The 24934-nt window shown below is 34.9% G+C and overlaps 2 protein-coding genes across 25 annotated transcripts in view; one reads left to right on the top strand and one right to left on the bottom strand.

Moving 5' to 3' along the window:
* The first annotated feature begins 313 nt into the window (after positions 1–313).
* LOC125678313 (splicing factor C9orf78 homolog) lies at positions 314–13403 on the top strand. The gene is made up of 9 exons (XM_048916687.2): positions 314–453; positions 1324–1438; positions 1704–1762; positions 3214–3294; positions 3709–3777; positions 7013–7141; positions 8026–8162; positions 11192–11290; positions 12026–13403. The coding sequence occupies exons 1-9, from the start codon at positions 362–364 to the stop codon at positions 12103–12105; spliced, it is 861 nt and encodes a 286-aa protein (XP_048772644.1). The 5' UTR covers positions 314–361; the 3' UTR covers positions 12106–13403.
* LOC125678310 (voltage-dependent calcium channel type A subunit alpha-1-like) overlaps positions 12782–24934 on the bottom strand; it is a 136589-nt gene continuing 124436 nt past the window's right edge. For 17 of the 24 annotated variants that reach the window (XM_056153861.1, XM_056153847.1, XM_056153855.1 and 14 more), the window contains 9 exons: positions 24496–24698; positions 23291–23401; positions 22637–22746; positions 22493–22510; positions 20917–21029; positions 18753–18843; positions 18397–18540; positions 16594–16909; positions 12782–15467 (listed from right to left, as the gene is read on the bottom strand). In XM_056153861.1, the coding sequence (XP_056009836.1) occupies positions 14539–15467; positions 16594–16909; positions 18397–18540; positions 18753–18843; positions 20917–21029; positions 22493–22510; positions 22637–22746; positions 23291–23401; positions 24496–24698 (2035 nt within the window). In that variant the 3' untranslated portion in view covers positions 12782–14538. Of the gene's footprint in view, positions 15468–16311; positions 16344–16593; positions 16910–18396; positions 18541–18752; positions 18844–20916; positions 21030–22492; positions 22511–22636; positions 22747–23290; positions 23402–24495; positions 24699–24934 lie in introns of those variants that run through there. The other 7 variants (XM_056153857.1, XM_056153860.1, XM_056153858.1 and 4 more) reach the window with 5 other exon arrangements.

Below are 24934 nucleotides of genomic sequence, written 5' to 3'. Positions count from 1 at the left end.
TGTAAAATGATGATAATAAAATAAATAAAGATAAAATAAAATAAACTTGGACAGTTGGACTGCATGGACATGTAAAATAAGATAAATATCATTTTTTAAAAATTTAATACAAGTATTGTAGATTGCTCATATGTAGCATCTTCCCGAGTCAAGGGTTTCTAAACCTTGACTCGGGAAGATGCATACGTTATCATAGATGCTATAGGTATTTTCATAGACACAATCAACATTTCGGGAAAACCCACGCCACCAATAATATTTATATTTTAGATTTTCTTTAATCAATGTCTTTTATTAGCTTAGAAATGGAAAACTTTAGTCCCTTGTATATAAAACATTTTAGTGATGTTAATTTACTGTCATGGCCGACTTCAAGAAAGTAAAATCTCGAAATATTAGGAAAAGACGCAAATCTTCAGACAGTGACTCAGATTCAGTTGAAGAAGATACTGTGTATGATTTTTGTTTTATTTCATTGCTTCTTTTTCCAGTATTTAGGCATTTGTTTTTGTACTTGTGTCTGTCAACCACTTACCAAATTTATTTACTAGTTAACAAACAACTGACAAAAACAGATCAATCACGATAATAATATGACAGAGGGTGTGATGCCGTCTTTAACTACGTAGAGTTTTCGTGTTTTTCTCGCATACACCTCTCAGTGTTCAAGGTCAGAATTCTGTTCGTAGATAGAGGTTTTTCACTTGCAGTGTTCAAAGTACTTTGAGGTTCAGTTGCTTGGGTCTAATAATCTATAGAGGACACTGGTCTGCCCCAATATTTTCCCATAGAGAGAGCAACTGATCTGCAGCTAACTATTTATATTTAATATGTTTTATGGTGTGACCGTTGAGACAAGCGAAGATCCCTCATGTTTCATGATCTTGCAATACAATTTCAGACATTTATTCCGCCTATTCATATAACTCAGTCAATGTAAACAGTGCACTGTGACGTCATATTAGCTGCAATGTTTTTCTTTCAAGCCAAGCAATTATCAATAACAACAAAACTTACGAAGGTATGAGAAAGCTTGTCTGAAATTTAAAAACGTTTGTGGTACTTTCCAAACAGTTTATGTTATCTACGGTATTGTCAATGAAGTAATCACAATGATGACAACATTTTTCCAAAAGCGTGATGGGTAATCCTCATCATTTTTCAACTGATGAAGAGCAAATCATGTGACTCACATGTGTAATTGTAGCAAGCTCGACGCGAGCTGTGCTCGCTATTTAGAACCAAGCACATGTGTCAAAAATGGGTAGATATTGAAGCTGATATTGAGGTTAGACATATTCATGTGTACGTTTATGTTTGCAGCACAAAAATCCAAGACATAAAGGAACTACAGAAGCAAAGAAACAAGCAGAATGGTGTCAACGCAACAGCTCTGGCACTGGGAAAGAAAATATCTAAAGAACAGGCTCTGTCAAATGTTAGTTGAAATTATAATCAATCTATAGACATTTCACTCATATACACACAGTCATACACATGCATGCACAAACACACACACAATACCACTTTGTGCACAAATGTTTGAGAATAATGACATGTCTTAGGGTGGGTAAATATTTTGCATTATTTGAATGTAAAAATGATACACACAGTCAATGGATGTTGTTTTTTAAACAATGATTGGATATTTTCCCATGGCATCATATTTCATTTTCCTTCACTGGTATTTGTTACTGTTGTAGAGTGACCCTTTCAAAATGGAGACTGGGGGCATGGTGGACATGAAAGCACTGAAGAAAAAGTATGATAGAACAGTTCAACTTTTAATGAAGATAGTTACAGTCAATCAAAAAAAAATAAATGGTGGTTTACATGAAATAAGCCTACTTATAATGAGGCCATGATAAATCATTTTCTCAACTGACCTTAAATTTCATGCCCTAATCCTTTAATTTACTTGCTGGCTTCTGAACAACTCCTGGTTTGAATTTTACAGTTTTTACTCTTTATCACTTCCATGCTTACAAAAATTAGATTGATAAATACTTCCAAATGCTGAAATGGTGGTATGCTTCCAAGCACATTGTTGGTAATGATGAGATTCAAAATGTAATTAAGTTGAGAAATTTTCTAAGGTTGTTTTGACTATTGAATATGTTAATTAACATGACTAATAGATGCTTAATTGATGATAAAATATGATGTGTTCTGATATTTGGAAAACGTGCATAATCATAATGAAAATATATACATGTACTGCATAGTCAGTGTACAGAATTATGCATATGAACAAGGGGTCATCAAAAAGTTCTGAGACTAGTGTTACTTTAGAATATCATTTAAGTTTACATATCTCAAAGGCATGAATATTCATTTATTTTTTCTGAATGCACAGAAAAATTATAGAAACTGTGTTCTAAACAATCATTTAATGAGATATTAACAATGAATTTGCCATTTCATACATGATACAACCTCAAATATGACATTTACTATGAAGTGCAATTTGAAACAAAATGTTTTAAAACTTCATAAAAAAAAATATTCCTATGATGTCCTATGATTGTTTCTTAAGATATGCAATTTTGTGTCAGGCTATTTGTTCTAAAGGATTTTATTGTAGTTTGTTTGAAGAGTTTCTGAAGATGCTATACTGAAATGCTATACAGAGTTTCAACTAAGGACCCAGTTCATGACTGTACAGTTAGTGCTGAGGGTCTAACCACAGGGGCTAAGCCTGTTTGGGTCCGAACTCTGTGATACCATAAATATATCTATATTTATGGTATCACAGAGTTTGGACCCAAAGGGGCTAAGCCCCTGTTGGTCTACCTAGCTGCTAATTGCTGTGCACAAAAACAAACATGAAAAACACATAGAAACTATTTGTAATTTTGCGCTTTATAAATGAATAAAATAATAAGAATAAAAAATAAAATATTTTAGAAATCTACCTATCCATCATTTAGAAATAAGAATAGAAATAGATCAATTAATTTCTTTAAATTCGAGTTTGGAATGACATCCAGCATGATGATACTGACACTGTCAGTACACGTGAAATAAACATGGCTTCCATCATGTTTAATGCATTTGATTTTTGAATTTGAATTTCATTGACATCCCATGTAAAGTTTGAAGTTCACAGCATTCGCTTCAGAACATTTTGACCATCCCTAATTTAAACAGTTAATACTTTTAAAAAATGATACTGGATTATATGTAATGAATTAATGTTAACAATATTCTCAGGAAGCTGTCGACTGAGGAAATAGAAGCTATTGGCACAGCATTCGCAGCTGAAACAAACAGAAGAGATGAGGACACAGAGATGTGAGTTCCTACACGATACAATTACTTCCTGTGTTTAATGTTCTACAACTATTGTTTACACTGGATACGGTTTGGATGTACATTGCGTATACTACTGTATACAGGGTTATTTTCGCCCCGTGTTATTTTTGACTTTCTACACCTGCTGGCGGTTTTGCTCCATTTTAAATTCGCCATGACACGGTTGTGTTAAAAGAAAGAAAACAGATTCCCACAGTCTTAAATTTGCCCATTGACAACGAGTGCAAAATGGGTGAAAATAAAACAGGGGCGAATATTTTCCTGTATACAGTATTCATATGATCATTCATTCCTTATTGAAGATTCTAACTGGAAACTTTTAGTATGATAATGGATATACATGTATTCAGGTAGTAGTGATTTATTATATTCTAAATAATTTTTCTTGTGAAGGTTGAAGTACGTAGAGGTTGAGTTAGCAAAGAGAAAAGGACATCATAAAGAAGAAACACCATCAAAAGGGTATGTCACATGTAGCGTTAGAAAAAACACTAGTAAAGGGGTAAGTCACATGTAGTATTAGAAAAAACACCATCAAAAGGATATATTACATGTAGTGTTAGAAAAAACACTAGTAAAGGGGTAAGTCACATGCATCATTAGAAAAAAACACCAGTAAAGGAGTATGGTACATGTAGCATTAGAAAAAACACCAGTAAAGGAGTATGGTACATGTAGCATTAGAAAAAAAGTCTTGAATTATCTTTTTGTCATACAAGTTACAAGAAGACCTGAATGGAATCAGCGGCAGAATTTTTTTTAACTTCCTGACTGAGTGAAGTTTGGGGGACTGTACATCTGTAGTGACAAGGTTAAGGATAGCAATTAGGTGTCTTCTCATCTGACCATAATTAGAATTCAAGACAAACTTGCTTATATTTAATATCGTGGGATGCTTACTCCAACTGGTGTTATAGATGTGACATCTGACCTTCATATTGTCTTTCATTGATTCTGTTGAAGGGCATTGTTTAGGTCTATTCTCACCTTATGACACATTACTCAGAGGATGGTTTTTCTGTGGTCTTGTTGCAACATCTGACCAGTCAGGTACATTTACTGCTTCTGTGACTCTGGTTAAGGAGAATATTTTGGTTATTTCCCAGCTAATTACAAGTGATATGTGTTAATCAACAAAACTTGCCAATGGCTACAGTTGCTTTGTTTAATGTCAGTTACTGTCTTACTGCAAAATTAACACAAAGGTGTCTTTTGATTATAAAGTGTTCCATGATGCTTAGTCAAAGCAAGTTCTTCAAGGACATAAGCATTGGGATTATGAAACTTTGGTATGAGCAATGATTCTGTAAGGTGCATATTGTAGATTTACTTGGCTGTATCGAAGGTTATTTTAGAAAGACTGTGCATGCTGTTTAAATTTTATTTATAGCAGTAGTTTTCAAACTATACCCAGTTTTAGTTATGCTCTTGTGATTTATGTGTGTGTGTGTGTGTGTGTAAGGGGGGGGGGGGGGTAATTTGCCCCATCAGCCCAATCAAAATAATCAAGAATACTTCATGGACCTAAGGATAAAAACATTTTGGTACGCACAATAAGTTTACAATGTGTGTATTGTAGATTTATTAGATTGAGTAAAAAAAGAATATATGTTGCAATTTTGATCCATTGCAGGAGTTTTGTCCCTTTATTTGAAACTCAATGTTATAGGAAGGTGATTTGTCCATCTAATTCCTCCCAGTTTTCAAATGAGGACCTTCTTAATTTATAGAGTGTTTGTATGGGTATTGAAGATTTGCATTTTGATTTTCTTCAATTTTTGAGAAAATCACTGGTAGTTGAACCCAGTCAGTTTTGAGGAAATATTACAGTGAGTACCTGGTTTGTCCACTCCTTTCACTTTTCAAGCTAAGGTGTTTGGAAATAACGTGAAGATGCGTATATTGCAGGATTTTAATTCTCAACAATTTTCTATCATGTCTGAAAAAATTACAGGTTATTGAACTTAGTCAATTTTGAGAAAATATTTTACAAACAGCTCTTGGTTTGTTTATTTACCTCCTGTCACAGTTTTTAAGGTAGGACTGTTTATTCATTCAATGCAAAAGAATGTATGTCACTCTTAATGATGGCTGATTAAGAAAAACACCCTACATAAGCTTGTGACGGGTGTATTATGTACTGTTTACTGTACTCTTGTGACGGGTGTATTATGTACTGTTTACGGTACTCTTGTGACGGGTGTATTATGTACTGTTTACGGTACTCTTGTGACGGGTGTATTATGTACTGTTTACGGTACTCTTGTGACGGGTGTATTATGTACTGTTTACGGTACTCTTGTGACGGGTGTATTATGTACTGTTTACGGTACTCTTGTGACGGGTGTATTATGTACTGTTTACGGTACTCTTGTGACGGGTGTATTATGTACTGTTTACGGTACTCTTGTGACGGGTGTATTATGTACTGTTTACGGTACTCTTGTGACGGGTGTATTATGTACTGTTTACGGTACTCTTGTGACGGATGTATTATGTACTGTTTACGATACTCTTGTTCAAATATATCCAGATGTATCTGTGATCTGCATGGAATGTTGGTTCTGTAAGAATAACTCTAGTGTCTGTATGTTGTACAGATTTATTTTGAATATACCGTGAACCCTGTCTAATCCAAAATGCACTGGAAGACAATTTTTTGTAAGAATGCACAGTGTCTTGTAATAAAGGGCATAAAAAACAATGAAAATATGAAATTGAGAATGAAAATAAAGGTTGGAGTGTCCAGGGTAATGGATTGTACAGGTGTCAGATTAGGCAGTTTTCACTGTGAATTACATTTTCTATTATATAGAATAAATTGAATGGGAATTAAAAGCAGCCTGACTAATACTTTAATAAAGCCATAAAAATTAAAACACATGCAGCCAAAATTACATATTCTGCAATGTCGCCAATGATTACTGTCATTTACTGATCAGAAATTACAATGTTTGGGGGAATATGAAGTTATTTTCTCCCTTTCATGTGACTGTCTAGACCAATCAGATAACGTGTATGTACAGTGCTCCCTCAATATATTGCCCCCCCCCCCCTCCCCGTTATGCCACCCCAGCTTATTGCCTGAAAATCCAAAAGAACAGATTTCTCCCCCATGTTAACACCCCGGTTATAATGCCAACCCCGCATAATGCCATATGCCAATGATTTTCACAAACAAATGGTCAAATTTTATAGGGTTTACCCTTGATAATAATGCCTATTACCTAACACCCAACAATAATCACACCTGTACTTTGAGACCAGTGTGGTGAGGTGTGACAGTCTGGACAAGCTTTTCAGGTTAACTACAAATAATTGCTGAATTAAACTCAAGATTATGTAAATGTTTATACAGAATGGAGCCCAAATAAATTTACAGAATTGAATTTCTTTTGACTGCTCAATAAATCGTCTGTAACGGTGAAATTGTGATTTTGCCACCCCCGCTTTATTGCCAAAATTGGTCTTGAACAAAAGTTGGCAATATATCGAGGAAGTACTGTAATTATCATTTTGAGGTATGACAAATTCTGTAAAGTCGCCAATGATTACTGGAATGTCAAATGTCAAAGCAGGACTCCACACATCATTGCATATGAATTCATTCATTGCTTGCAAAATTAAAATCCTAGCTAAATAAAATTCTTTGTTGCCCATGATCAGTTAGCATTAACTTCAGTTTCCTATTTTGCAGACCGTCTCAAGATGATGCTTTGTTTGCTTTACCTGAAAAACTGAAAGTTGGCTCATCCAGCAAGAGGACAGAGGATATGTTGTCCAATCAAATGCTGTCAGGCATTCCTGAAATTGACCTTGGTATTGAGTAAGTAGGTCAGATCAGTACAGGAAGTTTAAGATATAGTTTATTATTCATATGTTGGTTAATACTGATATTGTCCATTTACTTGTGTGTATACCTGATTTGCAATTCATATATGTATGTACTCGTTTTCCCCACGTACTGCATCCACTTGCAGTTTACAGTTCATGTAATCTGTAGTTAATGTTGTAAACTTTTTTTGAAATTTCTTTCTTTATAAGCTGTTTTGCTGTTATGCCCTCTGGGCCCAAAATTGGAATGAACTTATCTTATCTATAAGAAACCCAAAATCTCATTTTGTGTACAAACAGTATGTACTGAAGATTTCTTTTCCTCTATACATTTGTTGTGGTATCATTTCATTAAGGTCCTCTTTATTTAAAACATTTTAACAATGTAGGACTTTTTTTGTATTATGGATTGCTGACATGATGAATTTGTTGGTAAGGGTAACCCATGAAGACATAAAACAGGACCCTTCATGATATCAAAGCATATGTTCATTTAACATATTTAAAAAAGAAAAGGAATTGATGTTCAGTTTACATTATATACCAGTTATGGCCAGCCATTTTCAAAGGTAAATGAACTGTGTGGAGATTATATACAAGTCATTTGTTGAGATTTTATGCATATAATTGAAAATCATATTTTCCCTCAACATGACAGATTTTAAACAATAAGATACAATATATTACATGCATATATTTTTGAAATACCTGATCAAAATACATTCCCAGATCTGTATCAAGGAAATTGTATTATAAATCTACCTTTATGATTCATAGAACAAAAAGACTTACATGTGTGGATTGGACTCCTCCCCTTTTATTTTACATACTGAGGAAATCTGAATGTCTTAAGTACTTACAATTTTACAATTACAGGGCCAAGATAGCCAACATTGAATCCACTGAGAATGCTAAGCAGAAGCTTCTGATTGAGAAGATGAGAAAGAAGGACCATGAGGTGTCAGCTTTTGTCCCAACAAACATGGCAGCCAATTTTGTTCAACACAACAGATGTAAGATTATTGTTTTTAAGGACATGATATTGTGCTCTCATTATCAAAATGCATATTGACTTGCATATGGAAGTTTCATAGAGTATGCAAACTTATTTTAAGTTGCTTATACAGAAAAGCTGGATAGGTTTTAGGTCATAAGCAGTGTTTTTCAATGATATATGATTTATATGCAAGGATCTTTGTGTGTATGGCCACTATAAAAGGTTGATGTAACTTTATAAACATCGCATGTAAGTTCGGTCAGTTATAGTCCTTTGTATGCAAATGAGTCTAAACATTACAGAACCAGTATTTCTTCAACTCTTATGATGTGATATACCATATACCAAATGATAAGTGCAGTAACTCATATCATAAGATGACGTCACAGACTGTGAATTTACACTAAATCGATCTAGCACCAGGGCATGCTCTTGTAATTGTTTTTTTTTATTCTTTCATACGATAAGATGGAATTAACTATTTACTATTGCTCTGCAAATCCTGTCCATGACCTTGTTCAATCGCTAATTTAAGTAAATGATACCAGTGTGTGGATTTTGTCAGTTATTTCACTTGGAAACATTGGAATATTATTTACACGATGAACTGATAACATTTGCGCAGCTATAGCGATATTGTGTAGAGAATTATGCTTAATGTTATACCAATATTGTCTCAGTTTATCTAGTATAAGCTCTTGCTCCGAAGATATTTTGTTGACGTTGTTTGTTTTCCTTCACAGTAAGCAATACATAACGTCATAGTTAGGGCTGTCACGGTTCCAAAAATTTTTCGGGTAAGGTCGGTTCAGGATTTTTAAGATTTGGGTTTGGGTATTTTGGTTTATTTTAAAAATCTAATATACAAGTTAAAATCAAAAACCTTTATTATATTTTGTTACAATAATTACTTGCGGACGTGGACTCTGGTTTAGACTCGACATCCTTGGTACTAGAAAGAACATTGTCACTTCTACTCGTTTCCATTCCATGCTTTCTATGTTTTTGTCAGCGACGTTGATCCTGTGGCATATTTTAAATGTGTCTGACATATCTTCATACTGCCATTGTTTTGTCCACAACACCATCTTTTAACAATTGATTAAAATACCGCTACATTTGAGGATTTTGATGCCATTTAGTTTAAAAGAATATCTAATAATGAAACTGGACCCAAACTGAAATACGGAAAAATGGAACCGAACCCGACCCGAAGAACAGAAGAACAGAAGGTTTTTGGTTATTTTGATATTACTCGTTGCAGCCCTAGTCATACCTATACACAGTGCATGTCACATTACAACCAATACTTTGATGAAAATGCTCAGCACATGTACAAGGGAAGTTTCAGTGGATATTATTCATTTCAATCATCTTATTGCATAGAATTGCTTATAATTAGCCTCAACTCACATGCGATATTTAAACAATGCTTAGGTGAGCGATGTTGCCCATTGTCAAGTTTTACACAGCATCAGTCCTATTAAGAAACAAATTCTGCAAATAGGGCTGTTTATGATGGTACTCTCTGGACTGTTACTGTTAAGATTCTTCCCATTTTCATGCCTTTGAAAAAGAAGAGGTGTATTGTTTTGCACCTGTTGGCCTCTTGGTTAGTTTGTAGATTAAAGTCTTGTCCACTTAGTATCTAAAGAACTCTTTCCTTTATAGTTACCAAACTTGTTACAGTGGTTGCTGTTAAGGAGTCACTCACTCACTCACTGGATACTGTTAGTGATTGTTATTACATCAGTGCCGCTGTGGTACTGTTAAGGAGTAGATAATCCCAATTGATTTTCAGTTCACAAGGACCAAGTTTTGTCTACTCAATATCGAAAGAACCCTTTGATTGAAAGTCACCAAGCTTGGTGCAGTGGTTGCCCCTAGAGAGTAGATGACCACTATTGATTTTCAGGTCAACTAGACATAGTAAGATATTGTCCACGTAATATCTTGAGAACCATTTGCTTGACAAGACATCAAATTTGGTACACTGGTTCTACCCAAGGAGTAGATGACCTCTATTGAATTTGAAATCACAAGGTCAAACTGAACACAACCAGATCTTGTCCTCTCAATATCTTGAGAACCATTTGTTTGACAGACATCAAACTTGGTACTCTGGTACATCCCACATTGATTTTGAGTTTACAAGGTCAAAGATCAAACTGGACACAGCAAGATATTTTCTGCTCAATATCTCGCGAACCCTTAGCATGACAGACATCAAAGTTATTACAATGGTTCTACCTAAGGAGTAAATGATTTTGAGGTCACAAGGTCAAACTACTCTGGACATAGCAAGATATTTTACACTCAATATCTTACAATGCTTTGCTTAACAGACATCAATTATGATCACTGGTACATCCTAAGGAGTAGATGATCCCTATTGATTTTGAAGTTACAAGGTCAAGGTTAATATGTGGACATAGTAAGATATTGTCCACTCTGTATTTTGAGAACCTTTTGCTTGACAGACATCAAACTTGTACATTGGTTCCTCCTAAGAAAAAGGAATCAATAACCTCTATTGATTTTGAGGTCACAAGGTTACACTACTCTGGACATAAGATATTGTCCACTCAGTATCTTGAGAACCCTTTGCTTGACAGACATCAAGTTTAATTGGTATGCTGGTGCCCCCTAAAGAGTGGGTGGCCTTCACTGGTTTTCAAATCACAAGGTCACGACTCAAATGACTGGATATTTGGAAATGTCTGCTCAGTATCTTGAGAGATCAAACTTGTTATAGTTGCCCCTGACAGACCCATATTTTTCACTATCACTAAAGACATTCTCCGTTGATCGTTTTCAATATTGCCACACAGGGGACATATGTTTCTGAAACATTTTTTGTTTACCGATTCATTTTCTTCAATTATTGAATAAACAGAAAATACGAAGACATTTCTTGTTATTTTTAACAGATTCTAGAAATTATGGTTAGAAACCAAATAATTTTTTTCCCCAATGAGAATTGCTTGAAAGACCGATTACCATTACTACAAGATATCAATATTACCGTCACAATTTTTGTTCCAGTCAATATTGAGGACACAGCACCGATACTAAAAAAGCCAGTAGAGGCTCCGAAACAAGAACCAGTGAGAGTGGGAGATGTGGACAAATTAAAGAACGCAGGTGAGTGTGGTCATACAAAACTTAAACAATGCCAAGTTAACTTTCTTTTCAGTTCACCTGGCCTGAAGGCTTAAGTGAGCTTTATCTGATCAGAGAGTTTCTTGGGTATCTGTCTGATGTTTCACATTTTCAACTTCTATGTAATGCGCACATTCCCAGTGTGATGTTAGTATATTTTATCTCCGTATACACAAGTTGTGAGATGGTAGTATAATTTACCAACTGTTGAATATCTGTGTACACGAGTTGTTTGATGGTAGTATATTTTATCTCCCTGTACACGAGTTGTGTGATGGTAGTATATTTTATCTCCCTGTACACAAGTTGTTTGATGGCAATATATTTTATCTCCCTGTACACAAGTTGTTTGATGGTAGTATATTTTATCTCTGTGTACACGAGTTGTGTGATGGTAGTATATTTGATCTCCCTGTACATGAGTTGTTTGATGGTAGTATATTCTTTCTTTTCAAGTGTTTTAATGAACCCATAACAGAAGTTTTTTTTAATAATGCTGACATTAGTATATTTTTCCTCTAAGTGTTTTAATGATCCCATAACAGAATTTTTTTTTAATAATGCTGACATGGCCCCATTCGAGTGTTGTGGTTTAGGAGCCTTTTGTCCTGAATCTTACTTAAATTTTTAGTAAGTTCAAGGACAAGAAAGTACTGATTTAACAGAAATTTCTAAGCTTATGCATTCATGTATTGGTACTTCTGATTTCTTATACAGGAAAAGGATCAAAAGGCACAGAGAAGGCCACAGATGACTTTCATTACGAGAAATTCAAGAAACAGATGAGGCGATACTAAGAAGCAATACATCCATACATATGCCTGGATAGCTTTGGATTGACTGGCGAGAGAGAGAGAGAGAGACAGAGAGAGAGACAGAGAGATGTGACCATAGTTAAGGTTCATGACACACCCTCAGGTCATAGACAATCTTTTTTAAGTATGAGCATCTCATGTTGCCCAGTGAAAGCCCAGACATGATTGCCCAGACAGAGTGAGACAGCTAAAACAATTCCTATATACATCACATCCCAACTTTATTTATGAGGATATAAAGAAGATATCTCCATCTCCTCACCTTCACCTTATCCACCAAAATTAACACCCTCTTATTATTATTTTTATAGGCCCCTTTAATTGGAGATTCAGAGGCAAATAGTTTTTGGTCTGTCGGCAAAAACCTTTAACCTTGGCCTTATCTTTTGAAGGGATAGTGATAGAGCTTTCATATTTTACATGTGTATTCCTCGTGACCTTTCTTTTGGTACTAACATTTTTGACCTTGTGACCTTCACCTTGGAGTTTGACCTACTTTGAAAAACTTTATCCTCAGGCCATAACTTTTGAATGGTTAGTGATAGGGCTTTCCTATATCACATATGTATATGTATTCCTTGTGACAAGACCTTTCTTTGGGTACCATAATTTCTTTGCTTCCATATGGGGGCATCGGTATTTCACAAACACATCTTGCTTTGTTTTTTTTCACATGTTTTATTATCAATAAACTTTATTATTGACATACATGTATATTGAAATAATCTGAAGCGTTAAAAATTTTCAAAAGTTAGTACTTCATCTAATATTTAACAGAAATTGAGTAAATGTCAAGTTTGATTTTGCAACATATAAAAGAAGGAGAGAAAAAAAAGACTGTCAATACTATCATAAGAATCAATGTGCATCATACCTATCACATTCTCCACAATTTAATAACAAAAGGCATTTTTTGTGAGATTGAGAACTGTCAAAGGGAAATAATTCACATTGTAGTTGGCAAGATCGCCCACAGCATTTCAACAAATGTTTTTATTTTAGTAAATCATCAAGATTTTTCTCATTATTTTCACTAATGCAAAATGGTCAATGGCACTATCAACTAAATGTTCTACATGCACTACGACGGAGCAGGCTTCGAAGATATCTGGGATTGTATCGAATATTCAGTGATGTGTTCAATTGTTTTGATTTTGTGAATAGGAGACATTTTAATTGTGACAGTACACATCATTGGAACGATAGATTTACATTTTATGTTTCTCTATACCATATCTGGAGCTAACATACAATATGTAATAAAATTTTTAATTTGTAAATCTTTGTTCTATACATGTATGTGTATTATTTAGTATTCAATCACTTAAGTAAAATAAAACTGTTGTTGCGCAATAATTCGGCTACTTGAAGTTCCTTAATAGTGCAGTAACATGTCAGAGAAAAAGAAAAACACATTTGGGACTTCGTATTGTTGATGGAATAACAATTAAAAAAAACTTCCATCAAAGAAGAATATCACAATAAATTATTATAATCTCATCAAATCCACTCAAATATCACAATATATTCTTCGAAACAAATCAAGTACACCTAAATGTCAGTCTTTTATACATGTATATGTAAATCAAGTACACCCTCTTATCCTAGTAAATGGTGATATATACAAACACTCAAATGGCAATCTTGCCTTCGAGTGCATAATGAATACTTGAAAGTAAAATCTCTCATACCCGTACAATGTATAATATATTTCAGATCGTGTTTGGTAAATCTATACTTTTCAACAGTTTGAAAGAAAACTTGCTCACCTATGAGAAAAAAAACGACGCCAATGAATCAATGAAACGTGAAAACTCACAAGTTGTACAAGCGTGTGTTAACTGACTAGAATAAGTCATACAAGAAAAATTCACATGTCTCATTGCCAGCCTCCTTTTCACTCTGCAAACAGAGGAGAAAGGGTGGGAGATGGGGTGCCACGCTCTGATTGACTACAAGTAATATGTTACAGAAAAAAGTACAAAAAGCACATCATGACACAAAATGAAAGACTCATGCACTTGGATATCCTTAACCACAAAATTCAGTTGCAGTTCCTTTTTTAAAAAATTGTACACGTAGTATGCATGTTACAAGCAATCAAACTACTGTGATTCGAATACTGAAAAAAAGTATGAAAATGTGGTCTATCTACTTCGTAAATACAAATCTCTAAGTATGTATTAGTTTCTGTCTCAACAGAGTTATATTTACATATAAAAAAACTTCACGCAACTACACGCTCTCATGCTTGGAACAGTCATAGCAAAAGCATACAAATATCAAATAAATGATGACTGTACAATTCAATATTATACACACATATACATGTATATTAATAAATATTCAGGATGACAGCAAAAGAAAAAAATCACCAGATTGTCTTTGTGAAGTAACAATATCTTAACACCATAATCAACACCAGTCGGACTCTGATTCATCAGAGTCATTGTTTAATGGAATGTTGCTATCACTTCGCATTTCTAATTTTTCTGGTTTCTTTTTGCGAGCTTTAATCCCATTAGGCACTGTTGGAGAAGGTCTCTGCCTGCCTCTGTTCGAACTGGGCTCTTCAAACTCACTGGCCAGAAATTTAGTTCTTTCACTAGAGCTTTTATTAATGTCTGGGGAGTGACTGCTGGATCTAACTTTGTTGAAGTTGGATCGGTTCCGATTCCATTGGTCACCATTGTTGGACCGTCGGCCCACCTGGGGCAGAGTCTTTGACTGGCTGGAGGAGGGGGCACTCACTTTGTTGAGATTGTTCCTCTCTGTAGGGCTGTAGGGCTCTGGCCTCCCAAATTTTCCTGGGGGTGGGGGGTAATGGGAGATGGGTGGAGGAATGTTTTTACTTTTGGGCTTGCGTGTGGGCGATTGATTTAGTCTTGGAAAGTTGATATTTCCAGGAGATTTCACCGATTTAGGAACTGTAGGGGAAGGCAACACTCTAGGCATATTCTCTTTCAGTTTTGGTTGAGCAAGATTAAGAGTTGAAGGCTTGACGAGTGGCACATTTGGAAGTTTCCTTGTCTGCTTTTTAGGTGGTGTGGAAGCAGGGCTGGGACTGCGTGATCGGTCTGTTAGGTTGGCTGTGCCATAATACTCCTGCATGGGGGTCTGTGATGGGGTTGTGTTAGGAGAGGGACTCCTTGATCTCGTTTCCAAAGAGGTGGATCTATAAAATGTGCTGTCCCGGTTAGCATGTCTTAGGGGTTGGGGACTAGGTGAGGGGGAACACATGACCTTCTCCTGTGAGATGAGAGGGGGTCGTCGAATCAAACTGTGGAGACGCTGGGAGGGGGAGTTGGGCAAGCTCATACTCAGACTGTCGTCGTGACGCATTCCTGAAAACAATGAAAACTTCAATTATGAAAAAAGATAAAATGACATCACTATATGAAATAATTTTTTGAAAAATGTTTATATTTGATACAACATAAAAAAAACTGTCTTTACGAAACAAGCTTAGTCAAATAATAGAATGTCCAGGTTTAGGGGCGAGATCAAAAGTTCAATGTCTGACAAAAAACCAAATTCCCATAGTTTTCACCAGACCCCCTTCCCCCTCTTCAAACTAATTTCAAAATATAATGAATATTGAACCAAATCGATTAACAAGTAAAAACATACGAGTATAAATAACAATCTGTATACCTATTTTACTATTTATTCACAAATGAAAGTGTACATTTAAACTATTAAATGTTCATTAAAATGCAATACTATGTTGTGGTTTTTAACAGTCACTTGTCTTTTTCCACTAAAGTGTAATCGATTTTGGATGACAGTTTTTACACCCTCCCCCCCCCCCAACTGTTTTAATTTAGATATTTATCCAACATCAATCTTTTGATCTCACCCCTTAAATATATTGTGTTTTATTGAGAGATAATAAGAAAAACATATGTCACCAACATTATAATTTCATGCTTATAAAACCCATGTTTAGAAAAGAAATAGAAAATCTTTAAAACAGTATCATCTTCTGTTGCGTTTTTATCTCTGTTCCACTCATCTGATCTCGAGTTTGCAATCAATGTTCATGTCTTTATTATATATTTGTCTAGAATTCATGCTTTTAAAAATATTATTATGTAAAAAATATCACAACCAAGACTGTCAAATTTTAATATGACAATGCCCCTCGATTTACAAAAGCAATAATGTACTTTGATATTGAAATGTTACCACAGTCCAGTGAATGTGTTGCTCCCAATCCTCTGATAACAAAATCACGTATACTGCATTATGTTAAATCATTTTTTCATACTACAGGTGAAACCCAAACAAAAATGTGCAACAAAGACTTGTACAGCAAATTATTATAAACATTTTAAGAGTGATTTCCCTTTCATTCTCTACTTTGCCTCACTATGATCTAGTGTGATGATGTCTTTTTTTCTTCTTTTGCTAAGAAACAAAGTACATGTACATGGTTTAAATAAAACAAAAGTATGAGAGAAGAGTTACCTATTCCATATCTCTTGAGCCTTTCTTGCTCTGATATGTAGTGAGCCTGATCCACAATGTTGGTGACAGCTGAGGCAAATCCATAATCTCCGCCACCACGTCGGGGTGACATAGATCGCCGTCCCACTAGTGGGGAGGAAGTGGGCGAGTGGAAAGCCCTGGGCATGATTGGGGAACGTGGGGATATAGGTGTTGTTGGAAGGGAAGGAGTCTTGTTACCCGAACGCAAAGAAAAGTCGGACCCTGCCCGAGTCATGTTGGTGTGTCCAGCTGCATGCTCGGGTTTGAGTCCTGAAGAAAAGTCCTGTCCTAGTGACTGTAATAGATAATTAAATAATGATTTAAACCTGCAGAGTAACTGAACTGTATGACAAATCATTACATAAAGATATACATGTATGTTATATCATGCTAAAGAAATATATTACACTCTCATTTTATTAAACAACAAATAAACACAAGAGGCCCATGGGCCTTGATGGTCACCTGAGTAACAACAAAAATCTTGTATCAGAAGAGTTTTTGCTATCAAACGTGACGTTCATTTCTTTTAATATATATGTTTTGTCTTTTCCAAAATTTTAACCTTTTTTAAAAATGTTAATGTGTGAGCTGGGGGAGGGGGGGTGGGGGTGTGTGTTTCAAACGATTATAACAAACTGTTTGGTCATACACAACCTTTGCGCCCAATATGCAGTTCAACCCAGTCTGATTAAAATCAAACCTTCACTAGCTCTTTTTTACTTTGATTGTTGCATAAAGGTCCTTCACATGACAATTGAAATATAAAAAAGCTAGTGAAGACTGACTTCAACCGTCTCTTCAGTATAGTTATGATCTGAAACAAATATTTCTAACATTTCCAATCTTTGTACCTAGTAGGAACATCCAATATCCCTTTTGACCATTATCTAAAACAACTGTCGTGTTACTGCACTTATTAGCAGATGCAGAAACTAGATGGGACTATGGATCAATATTTGTGGCACTTCATCTACAACTGGTGACATCTCTTTATGAGTGAAAAATTCTCAAATGAAATGTCAAACACCAAATTCTTTTTTTAGTGGCCTTGACCAAATATTCTTGATTCAGATTCATTACACCTTTCTTGTCATAAGCAGCCTTGGTGCCAAGTATCAGCTTCTAATTTGCCTCTCCATCACAAATTTGTGGTCTACATACAAAGTAAGGCGAAAGGACAGAAGACACATGATGATTTCTACCCCTCAAATTTACAATTTATGCCCCCCTTGTTACAACGATGCTTCATACCAAATTTGAAAAGAATTGGAATGGTAGTTATCAAGAAGAAGTGAAATCAAAAACGTTCAATTGTTAATGCACGACGATGGACACAGACCAACTGCAATAGGTCACCTGAATATTTTACTCAGGTGACCTAAAAAAAAAAAAAAGAAGACATTTGGTAAAAATTCTGAACTTTTGGGTATGAAATTCTAAAGGTGAAAGAGTAAAATTGCTGGCCTTGCACCAAATGAAGACTCCCAAATCAATTCCAAATATCACATTGGAAAGAAAAATTCAAATAAATTTATGTCATCTTAAGCTATGACAAGCAAAAGTTCATTATCTTGTATTTAGTATAAAATCCCAAATATCAAGGAATAAAAAGCAATAAAAGTAAAGGCATGTCTGTCAAAAGAGAAATAAAAACCTCATTCTGCAAAAGATCAAAGCATAATTATTTACAGAAAATCCAGTAAACCCAAGCCCCGTCACCACCAGTTGCTACAGCTACCCCTAACTACGACCCTTGACCTGGAAAGCCTAAGCTGATACCTCCATGGGTTGGTAGTTTGGCCCTATGAAATGTACCCTACGTTTAAGATTAACAGGTGAAGAAATGGACGATATTGCATCATCTTCGTCATTCATTGTAAAACTTGAGTTGATGTACCATGGTCCATCTTGTCTGTGTTCTCCCTATACACAAGTCCAAACATATTATAGTTTTCTGCTGTCTTGCACACACTTCAAACCATATACATATAATACATATAAGATCTGTGAAGTACTAGCTTATAAATGGAAATTATACAAAAAACTACAGTAAATACAAGTTGAACCACATTTATCGTCAATATCACTATCGGTGATTATTTATCTCTGTATCTTCTTTTTCCCTCACCACTCACCTGCACACTTGTTGCATCCTGGTTATCTTTCTTTCTCTTACTACTGTTTCTTCTTAAAAAGCTGAATGATCGATTCCAGGAGTGTCTATCACTGAAAACAAAGATGCAATTACAGGCTGAGCTTAAGAAAAGACTGCTCTACATACTTTCCTACCAGTAAAACCCTACCGTCTTATGTGTAAAGTGGCCAAATTCAAGGACATGGGTTTAAATCAAAGTGGTGCCATTTCACTTTGTATGCATACCGGTATACACACGTCTAGTATTTTGTACTCTATATCTATAAACTTGCTGTGAGTTGTTCTGACAGTTTTACAGATCAATGTGTTAAGGAATTGATACTCCATTCCAATGCAATCACTAATAAGCACATTGTGAAGCAGATTTTTGTTTACTTTACACTGCCTTCATGACAAGGAGAGGACTTCTTCAACTTTAAACTCAGTGAAATACAAAACATGATTATAATCTACCGATTATAAAGTCTCCCAAATGAAGTACTGGTTGTATAAATGTGGCTTTTTCTGAGCCAGTTTTAACTTCATTTAAAAATCTAGATCACTAAGACTTTAATTTGGAATTCTTTTTTAAAAATCCCATTTTTTCCTTCACTAAAACTGTTGTCACTTGACCTTGATCCTAGTTTGTGGGTCCCAACATCCTCTCATCATTTTTGATGATCCCGTGTCTCTATCAGTCTCAATTCTAGAGTTATACAAGTTTTTATAATCAAGATCAAAGGTCAAGGTCACTGGAGATACTAGATTGTAGGTCACTACATCGTTTTATAATTTCTGAAGATTTGATGTCTCTATCAGTCCCAGTTCTAAAGTTATACCAGATTATGTTCAAGGTCAGAGGTCAAGGTCATTGAAGTCACTTGACCTTGATACCAATTTGTAGATCCCATAATCCTTTTATTATTTCTGAAAATCTCATCTCTTTATCAGACCTAGTTCTTAAGTAATATTAAGTTTATGATCTATGGTCAGAGGTCAAGGCCACTGGACTCACTTGACCTTGATGGATACTAGTTTGTAGATCTCAGGTCAAAGTCATTGGGTTCACTTGACCTTGATACTAGTTTGTAGATCTTATCATTTCTGAATAAATGGAAATATCTCTATGTCTCCATCAATTCCAGTTCTAGTTATATGAGTTTATATGTTTATGGTCACTGAAATCACTTGACCTTGATACAGGCTATCCAGCACTTTCTGACAAACAATAAGGGCTAATTTTTGGGATAAAATTAAGAAAATATTAGACTAAAATCTAAATTGGAGCAGTTTTAGTCATTTTAATGGTCTTACCTTTGAAAATTTGACAATAAAACTCAACAAAAACACTCTAAGTGCAGGAAGGGCAGCTATTATTAGCTATAACCTTAATTGTCACATCTTTGTCACAAAGTCAAAACCAATAAACAGCTTGACACATGGATTCACTGGTCAAAATTAGGGCCTTTTTAAGGATTTCCCATTGAATTCTTTAAGGATTTTTAAGGAATTTTAGGGCCGCTGGACATCCTGTAATGATACTAATTTGTAGATCCCATCATCCTTTCTAAAGATTCCAAGTCTTTATAAGACCTGGTTCTTAAGTAATACCAATTTTCTGTTCTAAGGTCAGAGGTCAAGGTTACTGGAGCCACTTGACCTTGATACTAGTTTGTAGGACCTGTCATCCTCTTGCCATTTCTGAAGATTAGTCCCGGTTTTAAAGTTAAACCAGTTTTTATGTACATGATCAGAGGTCAAGGTCACTGGAGTCACTTGGCCTTGATACTAATTTGTTGGCCCTGTTATTCTCTTTTCATTTCTGAAGACCCCAGGATTCTATCTATCATATTTGTCAAGTTATATCTGTTGAATTTTGGAATTAATTTTTTCCCCATAGAGTTCTATGTTAAACTCCACCCCCATTTGACCCCCCCCCCCCCCCCCCCAAATGTACCCTAGCCCCCTTCAATCTGAAAACAGAAACATTTCTGCACATCTAGACACATTGGCCTATCATATCCTTGAATATCTATTACTTTCATCAACTGGTTATGGAAAATGGTGTTTTAGGCGCGAGAAAGAAGCGGAAGAAGAAAAGAAAGAATAATAAGAACTGAGCAAAAACAATAAGTCTCCAAACTTCGTTTGGGAGACTTAATTACCCATCATATCCGCCATCATCTGAGTGCTCCGAGTCGTGATTCAGGCTGGTTTCTGATCTTCTGGAGGGAGTTTTTACCACACCCAGCATTCGCTTGAAGAAGGAGGGAGGTCTCTACAGAAACGAACATTTGTGAGAGTTAATTGTGAATATAAAATGGACACTGTGCATTATCTCCACTTGTAAACTATAAACAACAAATGCAGATATTTTTTTAAAAACTAAAGTATACAAAAGACAGGAGTCAGCAAGGAAAGAAAAACAATGACTGCATAGGTATATGTATTACGTTTTATATAAACTGTACACAAAACAATGAAAGACATAAAAGAAAAGAGAGAATTTCCAGACAAAAGGTCATAATGGAATACAAAGAAAAAAAGGAGGAAGAAGTATAAGAAATAAACAAAATCAAAATGTACCTGCATTTATTGCCGAGTTCTGGGATGACACCAATGTTGCAAGTGCCATAATTGGACCCTTTATATTAATATATTAGTACCAAACACCAGATGAAATTCAGGATACAAATCTAAATACCAAACCCTAAAATCCAGCTCTGATGTGTCGAGGTGAATATGCATAGAATTAAGATATTTTTAAAGCTATATGAAGGAGATATGTGTATTCTATCACTGGTGATCTGTTAACAGTACAATCCCTGCAGAAAGTAATGAAGTATTTATAATGATCTGTATTAGTAGAGTGATATGTCTAGTTGATACACTACTATATTAATATCAAGCTATTGAAAACACACATACTACTGCTATTATAGTCCTGCTACTTTGATAATGTTCTGTTAGTGTACAAGAAAATAGTATGCTTTATAGCTAATATTGCTTAATGCAAAAAATCACACTATTGGTGCAGATAAACTGATGACTTGTAAAATTGTGCTAACAGTTTAAAATTTTCATCAATTTAATTCAAGAATCAAATGCCTGGGTATATGCATTTTCCCAGTAAAATAGATAGTGCATAAAAAAAAGAGAAATTTATACCAAATAAAACTTTCAAAATGTGAATCTAGACTTAAAATAAACTGTGTATAGTCACATAAAGAGAATATATCATGTGCGTATTTGTTTGATGCAGTGCTGTCAGATTAAAAAACTGAACTTTCACCGTGAACACAAGGTGGTGGAGTATTGATACGAAACAAAAGTCCCCTGCCCACCATGCTAGTCATCACTCTTCCTGTTTAAATCCCACCATATATCTATATCTATATATAAATATACTAGTATGACGTGTATTGTCATATACTACGGTGGGTTTTATTGCCAGAAGATGTGATGACTGTAGGAGACAGATCCAGGGTTATCAATGGAGAGAAATGAAAATCAATAATGTTATTTTTTATGTAAAGATTTCAATCAGGAAGAGCTATCAACTCTGTTTTCTTTTATCCTTTCTTCAAATCTTTTCCATATCTTAGATATTCAAGACTGGATCTGTCTTTTAAATACATGCGTCAACAAAAATTGACAACAGTTAGTGTGTAAATATTAGACAGAAGTGGTGGCAGTATTTGGGTCAAGGTCGGCACTTTGAGTGTCTCCACGGTTACTAACCTCCTCTTTATCTTCAACCTAAATAAATGTGGAGTTTAACAGTTAACTAATCATTGACATTTGCTTATAGCTTCAACTGTCTTGTAACTTTGAAATTAAACACACTAGACCATTGTAGTGGTTTGGTTTAGATGATAGACTTACCATTTTAAGATTGTTCATTTTGGACTGACTTGCTTTGTATGCTCTCCAATTTTCGGCAATTATCAAACCAACATATATTTTGCCTACTGTCATGTGATTATCATTTAATTCTGAAAAAAAAAAATTCAATGTAAAATGTTATCCTCTACACAAAGTCACAATCAAAATTAGTTACAGTGTTATACACACACACAGTACATTTAGTATACAATTACCAGGGGCTGTGTTTGTACTTATATCCCATCTTCGCAAGCCAAGTGTCCGATTCGCTGAGAGTAAGCGAATCGGACACTTGGCTTGCGAAGATGCTTATATCCTAGCATATTAAAAATATGGTGCAGTCAGGGTTGATGTACTATCTGGAGTATAAATGATGATGTAGCATTTAAATTTTTTCAGTGCAAGTTCCTTCTATACATGATAATGGACACATTAAGATTTTCATATTTTAGTGCAACCATAAATTAGCGCTCTTATTTCATCACCAAAATATGAATCCCGCTAAAAGACGTACACAAACAATATACTTTGCAAATGCCGGTACAGAAAAGTATGTCTAGTTGATCCTATAATTTCAAGAAGCTGAGTATTTACTGCTTCAAGCTCACTTTTCCTATTGTAGGTAAGCAGTCTCAATACTTTATCATTACATACCCCCATTTGGTGGGACCAAAAGGTTGACAAGTTTCTTCTTGCGAGCTTGCACTGGCCACATTTTACGAACGAGTTCTCTCAATTCATCATCGAGCTTGTCCATTTCTTCCACTGCAATCAGATGCCATTATCATAAATTAACCATTAGTCTTTGGATGCTTCAACAATGGAAAACATAAAGTATGGATGATTTTTCATAACCTTTGTCCAACACTGTTTAAAAATATCCCAATGGTGATTTTTCATAATTCTAACCAATTAATCTTCGAACTCTCTGAAGTTAAGAAACTTCAGTGGTGATCCGAAATAGTGACAAATCTAAAAATTTGATTTCCCCCAAACTGATACATATTTTTGGATATGATGTCTTAAAGTAGTTAAAGGTTTGCATTTTCCTCGAATAATATCAACTTCTTTTATAGCAATTCCCTTTTTTAATTATTATGCACCACATGCATCAGTCATCAATTTCATACATATGCAACAAAGTTTGAATAGAACTAATGAGCAAATTTTGATATGATCACGGTCAACACTTGTAGTACAAGCTTTGTGAAGCAGCTTCAAACAACAACCATAATTAGTCATTTGAATTAGGAAATGCAAGACATTTGTAATTGTGATGTGCAACATAAAGTAATGCATACCTTCTCAATCAATTATTGTACAACTACCAGGTATTCTATCAATAATTTTTATGGAATTTGACAATTATTGAGCTTTTGGGTTTTATATTGTAATTCAAGCCCACTTTCTTTGTTTACTTTCGCCATCTTTGTTCTGTATATGCACATCAGTAATTTATAGACCGAAACTTTTAAACAGTTTTCAAGTAGCTCACAGAGTACTTGCATGCACCAAGTACATGTACACTGTAAGTATGTTGTTTTGCGATCGTATATATTTGGATAGACTTTCTTGGTCAACCATGCATAGAATCAGCTTACGGAATGCCTCACAATGTTTTGACTCTGGGACACTCGTTTGTGCGTCGGCTTCAAAAGTTTATTGCACATAACAATGATAGTCTAAAAATTTTACAGTCAGAATTAGGGCCCACTGGACTTAAAAGTGAACCAAATTCTTTAATATATGTGCATGCTTATGATCTTCATAATTACATTTAATCTTTACCTATTAAAATCTCTTAATTAAGGAACTTCCAAGTTACGTACATGAATTTGAGAGATACATGTAAATCTTACCTGGTCCCATCTTGATACTAAGTGATTCTCTAATCAGAGCAATCAAGGTCGTGGTGAAATGGACAGTGTTGTCACTCGCAACTGGCATATTCATCCTAATCAACTTCCGGTATGCAAACTTGGTCGGACACTTTTTACCAAAGCCCACAGGAGGTTCAATGTTCTTCAACATCTCATACATATCTTGGTAATTTATTCTTCCTCTGTACAATGGAACAAGAGTGTCAGAATAAAAAGGTTACATTTCAAAGGCTAAATTTAACTTACAACAAAAAAAGGGAGATCTTTATTAATCTGAAGATCCGTAAATAAATATTTGTTTAAGTCTAAGTCTGGCTCTAAGGTGTGTGTGTGTGTGTGTATATATATATATATATATATATATACACTTTTCAAACAAACCAAAGAAAATGAAAACAAAAAACTATTGAATTCTCTT

This window comes from Ostrea edulis, chromosome 2, assembly GCF_947568905.1.
Source record: "Ostrea edulis chromosome 2, xbOstEdul1.1, whole genome shotgun sequence".
Lineage (NCBI taxonomy): Eukaryota > Metazoa > Mollusca > Bivalvia > Ostreida > Ostreidae > Ostrea > Ostrea edulis.
The sequence above is the reverse complement of the archived record's forward strand: the minus strand, read 5'-3'. Positions and strand labels throughout refer to the sequence as shown.

Excerpts from the sequence above, each read along its gene's own strand:
- LOC125678313 (XM_048916687.2), top strand. The coding sequence starts at position 362 with ATGGCCGACTTCAAGAAAGTAAAATCTCGAAATATTAGGAAAAGACGC. Across the intron at positions 454-1,323 it reads TCAGTTGAAGAAGATACTGT|CACAAAAATCCAAGACATAA; the intron begins GTATGATTTTTG and ends TTATGTTTGCAG. Across the intron at positions 8,163-11,191 it reads TTTTGTTCAACACAACAGAT|TCAATATTGAGGACACAGCA; the intron begins GTAAGATTATTG and ends TTTTTGTTCCAG.